Source organism: Lycium barbarum, chromosome 7, assembly GCF_019175385.1.
Source record: "Lycium barbarum isolate Lr01 chromosome 7, ASM1917538v2, whole genome shotgun sequence".
NCBI lineage: Eukaryota > Viridiplantae > Streptophyta > Magnoliopsida > Solanales > Solanaceae > Lycium > Lycium barbarum.
Genome location: NC_083343.1, coordinates 92,655,372 through 92,668,402, shown reverse-complemented (window position 1 = coordinate 92,668,402; position 13,031 = coordinate 92,655,372). Strand labels below are relative to the sequence as shown.

The following is a 13,031-nucleotide window of genomic DNA, read 5'->3' as shown; positions in this document are numbered from 1 at the left end:
GTTCTCATACAATTAATATGGTCTAAATCGCTTTTGGTTCTTTGAGGTCTTTCTAGATTTTATATATCCTAGTAACTTATATTCCAATCCTGATATTATATCTATTAATTCTTGTAGTCTTAACTGGTTCTCTTTAGTATTGTCTGATATATTCCTGATATAGTTTTTCTAGCTCTTGTTTTACGTCTAAATAATTATCTTGCATTACCCTAAGGGGATAAATTTTACTTGTTGCTCTAAATGTCTAATAAGATCTTCAGCTCTAACTATCTCGTCGTTAATGAAAAATATATCTCAATTAAGATTATTTCTTAAACTTAGTATTGTTATATTATTATGTAAGTCTCGACGATGGACTATGTCTATGTATCTACTGTAGTCAGTTAAAAAATTTCTTGTTTGTCTAAGATTTGCAAGTCTCTTTTGGGTGAAATATATCATACGGTAATTATAACTTATATATTGAGTAAAATTATGTTGTCTCATATAATTTTGTCTAAAATATAGATTTAAGATATAGGTTTAGGTCCAAAAATCTTTTCGCTCTGATACCAAAGTGATAGGGGGGTTATATTTTTTCAATAGAAATAAGGATAGCAATATTATGTGGTTTTTTACTAATATTTTGAACAATCCTACTCGGTACTTCCTCACCCCTTGATTCCTCTTACCATGTAGGTTTATTTCTTAGTTTCTGCCTATTCTCCCAACTTTTATAATTTTTTCGTTTTTTATTTTATTTTATTTTTTTATTTTATGAATCATATTACACTGTTCATCTCTTTCTCTTAATCTTGATTCTTAATATCCGTCTTCTTTAACCACACCCTGGTTACTATGGCCTAATTTTTTTCTAAGTTTATATATATATATATATATATATATATATATATATATACCTAAAATATAGTAAGAATATACTTATATATATCAATATACTTAGGTTATATAACTTAACATATATTTATATATATGTGTGTTTAAGTTATATATAACTTATATATATGTATAACTTACATATATATATATATATATATATATATATATATATATATATGTTAAGTTTATGTATACTATATATTATAAGTATATTCTTAGTATATTTTAGTTATTTTTCAAGTATATAACTTTCTAGTTTTTAATTTAAGTAGATGTATATCATAAGTATATTCTTAGTATATTTTAGGTATATTCCTAACTTAATATAAGTAAAAATATGAACACAAGTAAATAGAAGAAAGCTCAATGAGCCATATAATTTATTCATTCTTGGATAACATTTATTTGCAAGTTGTAGTTTTTTTTTAACTTGCAAATAATACATGAGTTGTAAAGAAATAGTAGAATAATAAAATCACCAATTCTCAATCATTTCGTTAAATTCCCCCATATCATATTCAGTCATGGAGATATCTTCAAAGTCTTCCATTTGGTCCGGTCCACTTGCTATCAAATCTTCAATTTCTTCCTCTTCCCCTTCCTCCGCTTCTAAGTTTTGGTTGCGTCGCTCCGATTTAATCCAATCGCGAATGCACACTAGTACTTGCAAGCTAAAGCTGGATAATGAATATCTATGGTCTCCAATTTGCTGTCTTCCTTGGCTAAATGCGCTCTCCGAAGCCACGGTTGATACTTGAACCGTAAGGATATCTCGAGTCATTCTTGAGAGTATCGGATGACTTGCCTTGTACTTCTTCCACCATGCTAAGACGTCCAATTCATCCAGTTCCTTGATATCCACATTTGTCTGCATCAAATAAAAGTTATATTCATCAAAGTTTGCACTACAAGAAGGAGTTGACTGTGAATGTAAAACTTTTAAATGCGACAAACCCGACAAGCCCTTTTTGCTACTTTGAGAAGTAGTAGGGCGTAGGGGTGGGCGTTCGGTTCTTCGGTTTAGTTTTCTCATACTTCGGTTCGGCTATTTCGGTTTCGGTGTTTTGAAAGTGGACACCGAACACCTAACCAAACTAATTCGGTTCGGTTCTTTCGGTTTCGGTTTTTTGAAGTTTGGTTTGGTTCGGTTTCGGTTTTTTCAATTTAGGCTTTCAGCAGTCAGCACCACAGTTTCAACTGCTGCACCACAGTTTCAGCTGCAGCAGCAGCACAGAAACTGTGGCAGCAACACACTTTACAAATCACAAAAAGGAATGAAAAAGCAGACTATTATTTCTCTGACAAAAGTTCCTACTGAAATCTTGGAAAACAGAGGAAGAGGTCTCAAAGATACACTGAATAAAACAACTATCAAGCTAATACATACCACTGTGATGCAACATTGACAATGATAAGGACCTTCCCCTTGTAAATGCTGAGACCAACATCATTGCCCTTGGCATCCTGCAAAAATTAAAAGAGCTTTCGCCATCCGATATCTCATCACAGTTACAGCTTAAGCCGTATAATCCTGAGAAAGAACTACTCTCGATCAATAATGTTTCATTACTTATCAACATCAAAACAGACTTGAAACCAAAACTTTAGACTATAAAGAAACTAAAACAAGCCCCACAAAATGCATATATCACAAGTTAATTGGCTGCTAGCACTAAGCTAATACCATATACCACAAGTTTACACCTTCTGCTCATCTTTTCCTTTCTGTTTTACTGATAAGTTTAATCAATTGCATTAATAGAACTTAGATGGTTGGAAAATGTATACAATACACTATGCTTGTGTTGTTCAACCACATCCATTTTAACAAAATATCCCAACTATCTACACGTCATAGCTAGAACCCCTTACTCCAAAACTATAAGTGAATAAAATATGAATGATTTTTCACATTGTTAGCATATCTTGGTAATTCATATATATACAAAAAGGTCTTTAAATCATTTACTAAGCCACAAACTCAAACCAGTGCCTCAGAACTCAAAACCCCAATCAACAAAACCACAAGAAAATAAACAAAAGCAAAAATGAATGATCTTTTCACATTCTTTACTTAAGTTGGTTGTTCATATCAATACAAAAACAAAATTCAATCACTCACTAACCCAAAAAAAGATTTTAAAAAACCCTCCATAACTCAATTTCCTAATTCGTAACTAATAAACCAAACAGAACAATATTTCTTGTTGAAAATATAGGCAAAATTGAACAATTTAGAAAGAAAAAAAGAACCCCAAATTGAAATAATTAAAGGGCTAACCTTAACAGTGAAGTCATAAACAGATTGAGGCTTGTTTGATTGACTAGCCATGGTATGATGACTGAGAAGTGAAAATTAGGGATACGTTAGGTTTGAGGTCTGAAGATTGATACAAAAACAAAAGAGTGAAAGTGGGCTTGGGTAATTAGAGATACAAAAGAAAGAATGAAACAGGGCTTGGGTTCTATTTTTTTTGGGCTTAAATTTAATTGGCATGGGCTTGGATTATTTAATATTTTTGGGCTAATATATAATATTTCGGTTTAAACCGAAAACCCGAAAAACCGAATACTAAACCCCGAACACCGAACCGAACCCCGAAATTTTTGAAAATTGAAACCGAACCCGAACCGAAAACCCGAAAACCCGAACACCGAAAAACCGAATTAATTCGGTTCGGTCCGGTTTTTCAGTTTTCGGTATTTATGCCCAGCCCTAGTAAGGCGTGGAGCAACGGGAGTAACATGTTCTTCCAAATTAGAATAATGAGTAAAAACTTTTCTAAACTCGTCCTCAATAGCGAGTTCGGCTTCAGCTAAAGATGGTTGAACTCCCTATTCAATTTTTAAAAATGTATAAATTTGACCAACCAATGCTTTAGTATAAGACACTTTTAAACAAGGATTTAAAAGAGAACCCAATATAAATAAAGTTGGGATGGGAAAAAATACTTCTTAAATTTTATTATCATTTCAAAAATAGCCGCTTGATAACCGGGTTTATATTTATATTCTTGTAAAACTCTAGCTATTTCTGCTAAGTAGGCTAAAATTCCGGTTACCGTAGGATAGAATTGTCTAGAAAAAGCAAGAGTTGCATTATAAAAAAATTCTAAGAGTTCAGCACATTCTTTAACATCTTCCCAATGCGTAAAATTTAACCAATCATCACTATTAATATTATATTTGTTGTGAACTTGTTGTATGAGAATCATATACTCATATGTTTGTTGTAGCATAATGTAAGTGTAGTTCCACCTAGTCTAAATTTCTACTTGAATTTTCCTAGGTCTAAGGTTATTTTTCACACAAGCATTCTTAAAATCTCGAAGTCTTCCCCTATTAGCATTACAAAAAAGAAACGCAACCGCATCTCTAACTTTTTGAATAGAATCGTCAAAACACACAAGACCATCTTTAACAATTAAATTTAAAATGTGACAACTACATCTCACATGAAAAATATTTTTTAGCGGAGGGTTTAATTCTCTTTTTAAAAGACCAATCGCCTTTGTATTATTAGAAGCATTATCTAAAGCAATACAAAGTGTTTTTCTATAAATATTAAAAAATCTCATAATAGTAGACACTGAATCCGCTAAAATATTTCCATCGTGACGACCTTTTCCTTCATCATATAATAAAGCTATAATTGTTTTTTGCATAACCCAGTTGTCATCAACCCAATGACATGTAATAGCAAAAAAATCTAACTTGTTAAAACTAAGACCCAAATCAGTTGTAAGAGAAACATTACAATTTAAAGAATTAAAGACATGGCGCATATAAAATCTATATTTTTTATACAAATTTATAACATCCGCTCTACAAGTACTTCTAGGAATACCCTCAAATAACGGATTATAACAACGTTGAATGTAAGTAACAAACCCCAAACCCGAAGGAAAGGAAAATGGTAAACAAGCATAAGCTACCATTTTAGCTATTTCTACACGCTATTTTTTCTTGTCATACTTAAAATTTCTATCGGTTCATGGGTCTATCGTCATTTGAATACCCCCCACATTTGAACCCGTTTGCTCTCCCCAAACATCCATATGTTTCTTTCTCATATGACCATTTAGTGTACCCGTTCCACCATCCTTACTAGTTCCTTGCCTAAAAGCAAATACTTGTCCACATAGGGTACATTTAACAGTTTGACTTTCCCTATCCTTAGTCATAAATTTTCAAATTTTAGCGGTTGGCTTACGAGTTCTAGGCGGTTTGTCTTGTGTATGTGATTGTGCAGGACATGTATCTCCTATGGGATTTTCGGGGGCTTGTGTTTCATCATCATCATCATCATCAATTTCACTAAAAGTGTCGGTAAAATGTTGTTGCATTGCCTCATGACCTAAAAGTGGATTATTTCCACCAACATCAATACCTAAATTAGGTGTTTCTTCCACAAATGTTTCCTCATTAAGCCCACCCCTAACAATACCACTACTACTACCGGCACCTCGTCTAAATCTCTTTGTCATTATTAAATAGAATTAATTTAAATCACAAGATAATAAATTGCAACAAATTAAATTGCTAGAATTAAATTGCGTAAATTAAATTGCGAAAAATAAAGATAGAGTTGGAACGAAGGTACCAAATTGCCGGATTAATTTCCAACAAAGTGAAGGCGGCTAAAATTGTAAATCCACCAAAGCTACTTCAGATTGTTGCAAAATCACTAACTCCACCAACAATATTATAATTGCAAAATTAATAATTGAAACTATAATAAGACTTTATAATATTTATTTGAGAGAAATTTAAAGTGGCTAATTGTTGCAAAGTAACTATAATTGAGAGATTGAGATTTGAGAGAAAGAGAAGAGTGAATTGGTGTGAATTAAAATGAAAATGAAGAAGGGTTTATATAGGGGTAGGGGATGGATTAAAGTGTTAAAAAAAAAGTTTGGGGGTTTGGGGGGGGGGGGGGGGGGGGGGGGGGTTGTAACGCCGCAACGAAATATTGAAGTTCAATCTACCCTTTTTGCCCTAAGCTCATTTTCAATGTTAAAAAAAAATATCCTAAAATATACTTGCTCTGCTCACTGAACAATATTATCTGCTTCTCTATTAAACTTTGTCCCTCTTCGATAGCATTCTTCAACATCAAAATTGGTGAACACAAAACATGTAGATGAATTCCAAGAATTCGATGGAGATGATAGTTACCCGAATTGAGGTTTATTTAACAGTCATGAAAATTTGTAGTGAGTGAAAATAGTTTAGCAAGGTGGGTAACAATGGATATTCAAGTGAGCATGAAAGTGAAAGAAAGAGAATGAAGCAATCTAAGCCTTTGACATATAAACATGGACAGGTGGCATTAATCAGGCACTCCATTGAAATTATTGGAGGATCAATTAGTGGAGGTGGTCCTTACCCGAAAAAGATATTTTCATAGCGTTTGATTAGGCAAAACTCACAGCTTCATCCACAAGACTCAAAAAAAGAAAAGACAAATGAGAGAAACTTCTGGGCAGCCTTAGTAATCACGTCATTACATTGACAAAACATCGAACTAACAAAATTAAAATCGAGATAATAATTTTTATTTTTATTTTTATAGCTTCATCAAATGTTGTAACACAATAATAGATGAAAACAACATTATCTTCATGATTTATCATGCCAAATCATCGAAAAAGGAATTAGTTGCTGGAGAATACCAATAAGATTCTTCAGCCTTTGATTTTTGTGTCTTGAAACCCAAAATACATGAATTTCATAGCAGATTTGACTCCCTCATTTCTAATAACGGGATATTAGCAAAAACTAAATACTTTATTTTTACAGAAAATAACTTCAACTAAAATATCTTAAAATATGTCTATATCAAAAGAAGATTAAGAACATACAAGCAAACTCTCACTAAAACTGAATATTCTCAAATGACAAAAAAAAAAAAAAATACTCATATGAGAAGCATGCTCTTGAAAGCATTTAGGTGGTAGTTGTAGGCGGATTCACAAACATGGAGTTTAAAGCGGTTTCACAAACTAGAGGAACGTTTGTGAGAGAGAGAATATGCATAGGATGCAAGCACAATGTAAAAAGAGGTACTCTGTTCTTAGGGTAGTTCAGAAGTAGTCTGTCATTAGTTTCTTCTCCAAGTCAAGAATTAGCATAATACATCAATTAGTAAATTAAACTAAGCCTCAACACAGACTACAAAATCCCCTTCTCCTCTTTTCTCTCATGCAAAAGTTAAATAGTTAATTAAGAAAATAAATAACCAAATTTTAACCTTTTAAGTGGAATTTCCTCCATTTTTATAACTAATATTTAATTGGTATATTCCAATGTTGTACCAAAGTATTGTCCAAAAACCTCATCTGCAAACTATACTATTTCCAAGGATGTAGACTCAACCGTTGTACTCAAAGGAGAATTTAAGAAGGGCTTTGTTGCAGGTAGATCCAAAGTGGGCATTGGCAATCCTTCTGATCCTGACGGAGAACAAATGAAAGGTTTTGGTGGGATTCGCAAGGCCTCCAAATCACCTTCTAACATTTCAATTACCTTACCGATAGCTGGCCTTTGCGAGGGGTCGGTCTGAATGCACCACAAACCCACTAATGTCATTTTTTTGGCAATCGGTTCTTCTTCATTGGTCATCGTGTCTCGTTTATTTAGGTCTTTCTCTAGCAAAATTCGTTGATAAGCCCAACGTGGGAAATATATTTTACTATGATGGCTTCTTTCAACACTGTAGTTCTTTCTTCCCCCGACTATTTCGAGAACCATCATTCCATAACTCTAAACATCAAACTTGTGTGACACTCCACCAAAATTTCTACAGAACAACTCTGGAGCTATGTAACCGATAGTTCCTCAGGCTTCTAGTGAGGATGTTAGGCTCTCTTTTCGAGTACATAGTTTTGCTAAACCGAAATCAGATATCTTGGGACAAAAGTCCTCGTCCAAAATAATATTGTGAGGTTTTATGTCAAAATGCAGTATTTGTGAGTTGCACCCTCTATGCAAATATTCCAGTCCTCGAGCTATCCCTAGTGCAAGTTTGTACAACATTTCCCATCCCAATTTAGAATCTTCATCGTATATGTGTTTATCAAGAGATCCATTTGGCATGAATTCATAAATAAGAGCTTTTTCCCACCAATTCAAACAAAATCCCAATAGAGTAACAATGTTGACATGAGAAGTTCGGCTGATGCTTGCAACTTCGTTAATGAATTCTTCTCCATTCCCGTTACTTTCTTTTAAGATCTTTACAGCAACGGGATGACCATTAAGGCTGCCTTTGTAGACCCCTCTATAACCCCCTTCTCCAAGTTTCTCTTTGAAGGAATTTGTCATTTTTCTAATCTCTGAATAGCTATGTGCCATTGGAGCTAGTGATCCATACTGCCTCAAGTTGGCCTCAACATTCTGATCTTCTCTTTCTGCCTTATTTGTCAATGAAACACAGGGGTCGCATGATTTCCTATATCGGAAGCAGCATATCAAGCAGCACGTAACAGCTATTGCAGTTCCTACCGCGGATAATGCTACAATCAGACAATAGAAGAAAAGAAGGTATTTTAGGCCACCAATGATTATATAAACCACTCAAGTACTCTGTTTCATTATATGGTGATGTTTGATCGGATACAAACTTTTAGAAAGAGAGTGAGTATTCAAAAAATGTGATCTTTACATGCTATTACATTTTTATAGTCGCAAGAGCATATCATTAAGAAAGAGAGTGATTGTGTGCGAATAACACAAGGACTAAAACTTGCATAATGTAATAACTGATCAAGAACCAAAAACGCTATTTTTCCTAAAGGAATAAGTAAGGAGTTTTTAAATAGGAAAAATAATTAACGAGTTTTTAAGAATAAAATGATGTCATTCATTTTTTATATATAAACAATAAAAGAATGTCATATAACCTGGGAAGGAGTAGTATTATTTAAGCTGTTAGTCTCATGAAAGAATAAAAATTAACTTAGTACCTATTGAGAATAAAAATTAACTTGGTACCTATTGAGAATAAAAATTAACTTGGTACCTATTGAGAGCTTCACAGGTATGATTCGACCTGCAAAAGTTGTTATTGTACTCATTAGGAAGATAAAAAACAAGTAACATAAGTTCATTTTATTCCCCCCATTTCCAAAACAGGTATTGAAAAAGATGGACAAACTTCACACCCAATCAAATTAAGACACATAAAATGAAGGTGAGTGGGACCTGAAAGCATGTGATGAACACCTAGTAAGAGATGGTGTACATACCTTTGGATGTGCAGTGATCAAACTTTGTGCTACCTTCTTTGCAGTGGCACCAGAATTTGTTGGTTGAATTGTTGTAAAGACAAAGCCCGTTAGTGGCCTCGCACTTGACGCAATTGGGTTCGCTATAGTCCAGTATGAACCCCTGATCAAGCGCCGTAGCAAGCCCTCTAGTCGACCCTTCGTCTAACTCCGTTGTCACCACCTTATCCTCACAAATCCCGTACCAATTTAAATCTTTCGGTTTATTATGCCCAATATAATAATATGACTTCTTCTCGCCTGATGTTAAGCAATCTACAGGAATAGAAGACGGAAGGGGACTAGTACAATTATAGTAGAAGGTATAGTGCATATCAAGCTTGGAGTATTCTAGGGGCAAATGGTCCAGACTGAGGTTGTGACGTGCTCTCGGGCACGCCAAGTTATCAGTAATATCCCTATCCATCACGGTCAGGGAGTGGTTCGTATAATTAATACTTTTGACGAAGAATGTATTATTGGAAAGGTAAAGAGTTGCATTGGTACTTTGAGAGCAGTGTATACCAAGTCCTGGATAACCACCGTATTGAGGATAGGAAGAGTTGTAGTTGTCAAGGCTCCAGAAAGGATATGAAATGTTAAGTCCATTGCACGAAAATGAAGGGAAATAATACGCAACTGAAGTATCGAAGAAAGAGTTAAAAAGGAGAGAAACCAGGAAGGCTGAGAGTACTGATTGAATTTGAAACATCATGTATAGGAGAATGTTTAAACAAGTGCAAACTAATTATGCTATACTGTTATGTATACATACAGTGCTTTTATATGAAACGGAGCAACTCAATTTTTCTTTCTTCTTGTATCTGTTACGCAGTTTATAGTCTTAACAGTCTCAGATAGGAACAAAAACGATTTGACTTAATTTCCATTGGAATCAACAAAGAAAGATTCTTTGCAGAAATTTATGTATTGGAAAGTAGAGAGAGACAGAATACTACATAAGACCGAGACCAGAGACAATATAAGACTTTGAATAATCTACACGGTGATCTACCTAGGGTAGGGGAAGGGGCAGATGGAACTTATACTACATTTAGGCCAAATACATAAGAGCTTATCACATTTCAAAATACCCTTTAGACGTGATCATTGGCATGCACCACACCTACTATACACCCCAAATTTTCATACACTAGCATACATCAAACATTAATGAAATAATAAATACTAATCCAAATAATGTGATAATTAAGTTAACTGAAACTAATATCTAGAATTAATAATTAATGTTCTTTCCCAAATCCCAGAATCTAAATCATGGGGTATCAAAAAAGACAAAGACTTGGGTTTATCATCATCGAAAAAAGGGAATTTGTTGGTTGTATGTTTTGATGATTGATAAAATGAATGAAACAGGTCAATGGACATGTTCCATCTCAGAGTCCAGATATAGTAGAACTCTTGGATTAAGAATATCTCGGGATACGGACTTAGCAAATAGGATATATAGGAGTCCTTGGAAGAGTTATATGATATAATCTTCAGACTCCTACATTGTATCTATCAAGTCGTGTGATAAGCAAGAGGTTGCCTCATCCATCTCAAACACTATCTCTCATCAAGGTCCTTATCCTAGAAGGTGTTTGTGTTCAACCAAATTGCTACTCACTGGTAACTATACATATGCAAGTCTTCATTGGAAGAAACTCGCGCACTCACATAGAGAGAAAAGCAGAATTCAAGAAAATAAGCAAAAGCAATAGTTGAGAGACTTCTAATTTACTATTGAAGTGCGGCCTGACACGGAGGACTTGATTGAATAATCTGTTTCATTGTGCATTGCTTTACAATCTTCAAGTCTAGTATTTTTAGGATTGTTTATCGAGTTGTACCTTTTCAGCTTTTCTAGAAGCATTGTAATAAGTATAAACGATTGCCAAATTCAGCTCCAAGTTGAGGGCAACTGGAGAGGGCTTAATATTCTAGGTAGATTGTTGAGATAGGGAGTAGAGTTAGTTCCTAGGTTGCAAGCTTTGTAATCTGAATTTGCTGAGGCTCACAGTTGTAGTGGAGTTTGGGACAAATACTGCAGAGGTGTAGATCGTGGTTTTTACGCCCTTGTGAGTTGGGTGGTTTCCACGTAAAAATACTATGTCATTACTTTCCTGTTGTTATTATTTTACAAACTGGACTTGGAACAGATAAAGTAATCTGATGTATTCTCTAGGCGAAAATCAGGCATAACCTCAAACAGATAGTTGCTTGTGCAAAATATCAATTACACAAGTTCAATATTGGGTGTGCATACTATGTAAATGACTAATAAAGAAATGTTGGTAGTCTCCCCTAGTGACGGAACCAGAATTCTTTCTAAGGGGGTTCAGAATATGAAAAAGTAAATACATGAAGAAGCTAAGAGGATAGAAAATAATTTTAACCTTGCATATATAGTATAAAATTTTCCGCTGATGAACGCCCTTGCTTATACTTGGCTCCGCCATTGATCTCTTCGGACAAAGTGGTGGCTCACCTCAACAGCTCGTAAACTATCACGAGCTAATCAACCACTAGCTATATTGTCTGCAACTGTATTTGTATGGAAACAGGTAAGAGAGCCATAATAAATAACGTAGTAAAATTTTCGACGCAGGTCTTTAAATATCTCTGGTAAAAGTGTTAGGAAATTACATTCACAACAACAATACGAAAACACATTTAAATTAATAAAATCTCAATAGAATATATTCCCAATAGCTATTTAAGTTATTCAAATAGGTGTTGGGTCCATCCCATAATTTGAGGAAGGAAACATTTCCCTCATTTTAAGGAAGAAAACATTTCTCTTGTTTTGAGGAAGAAAACATATTCCTTGTTTTAAGGAAGAAAACATCTTCCTTGTATTTGAAAAATTGTCAAGTGCTTGCTTGAGTCACAAATGACATCAATAGGTTCATTTCGTCCCTATAAATAGGGAAGCCTTCTATCATTTGTAGCATCACCAAGAGCAAGAGAGAAAAAACAGTAAGAAAAACACTTGAGTCAGATATAGGTATTAAGTTTAGGATTGGTTTTTTGTACTAGTTGAGTGTGAGAGTTGCTCCTTCTATTGTAATTCTGTTCCGGTTATGAATAGAAGACTTTTCCAATCCTAACAAGTGGTATCAAGAGCTTGGTTAATCTTCCAGGCCAATCTTTTAAAGTTTCGTAAAATTTTCAGTCAAAAATTTTTTGTCCCAAAATTGTGCTCTCAGTATACCATTAGAAAGATCTCGTTCCGAGGATTCCGAATATATATTTTTCGGAATTTTTCGACCATCGGAAGGCATCCAAAGTCCAGTCAAAGTTTCTCTGTCCACCATCGCCGCCGCCGCTCCGCCACCTTCCGGCCACCAGCTCACCGGAGAAGACGACCGGAGAAACCCGATCCAACCAACCCGTTTTGTCCAGACCAACCCGTTTGACCAGAACCAGATCTGGTCAAAGTCCAATTGCCACATCATCCTTTTGTTGACTCTTTCAACCAGCCAGTGGTTAAACCGGCCCGGTTCGGTTTGAATTAGTGCAGCCCGGTTCACTCTGTTTTTGTCCGGTTTTCAGATTGGTCAGACCAGTTCCCTAGGTTTTCGACCATTTCGGATTCAACCGTGAGTCCCGTTTTGCCTGATTCTGCTTCCACAGTCCAGTACAAGTAGATTAGGTGCACTTTATCATGGAGAAATCATCATCGGATACCATGATTCCACTAACATCCTCAAATTATAACACGTGGAAACCTCGTATGGAGGACTTGTTAAATTTGAAGGATTTAGCCGAGCCGCTCGAAAATAAAGGTGCCAAACCCGACAAGAAGACAGACGAAGAATGGGCAAGAATGAATAGGAAAACGGTCGCACAAATTCGACAGTGGATTGACCATAGTGTATT

The 13,031-nt window shown here is 34.8% G+C and overlaps 2 protein-coding genes and 1 long non-coding RNA gene across 3 annotated transcripts; all 3 read right to left on the bottom strand.

Moving 5' to 3' along the window:
• Window positions 1-1,246: 1,246 nt before the first annotated feature.
• On the bottom strand, window positions 1,247-5,714 carry LOC132603571 (uncharacterized). Its single transcript, XR_009568406.1, has 3 exons — window positions 3,161-5,714; window positions 2,267-2,410; window positions 1,247-1,747 (listed from the first exon to the last, which is right to left on the bottom strand). It is a non-coding gene; the product is annotated as an uncharacterized LOC132603571 (long non-coding RNA).
• A 774-nt stretch (window positions 5,715-6,488) lies between these two features.
• Window positions 6,489-8,528, bottom strand: LOC132603570 (PR5-like receptor kinase). The gene has a single exon (XM_060316702.1). The coding sequence runs from the start codon at window positions 8,233-8,235 to the stop codon at window positions 7,720-7,722; it is 516 nt and encodes a 171-aa protein (XP_060172685.1). The 5' UTR covers window positions 8,236-8,528; the 3' UTR covers window positions 6,489-7,719.
• LOC132601598 (LEAF RUST 10 DISEASE-RESISTANCE LOCUS RECEPTOR-LIKE PROTEIN KINASE-like 2.1) lies at window positions 8,333-10,067 on the bottom strand. The gene is made up of 3 exons (XM_060314679.1): window positions 9,129-10,067; window positions 8,875-8,932; window positions 8,333-8,396 (listed from the first exon to the last, which is right to left on the bottom strand). The coding sequence occupies exons 1-3, from the start codon at window positions 9,859-9,861 to the stop codon at window positions 8,333-8,335; spliced, it is 855 nt and encodes a 284-aa protein (XP_060170662.1). The 5' UTR covers window positions 9,862-10,067.
• Between the last annotated feature and the right edge of the window lie 2,964 nt (window positions 10,068-13,031).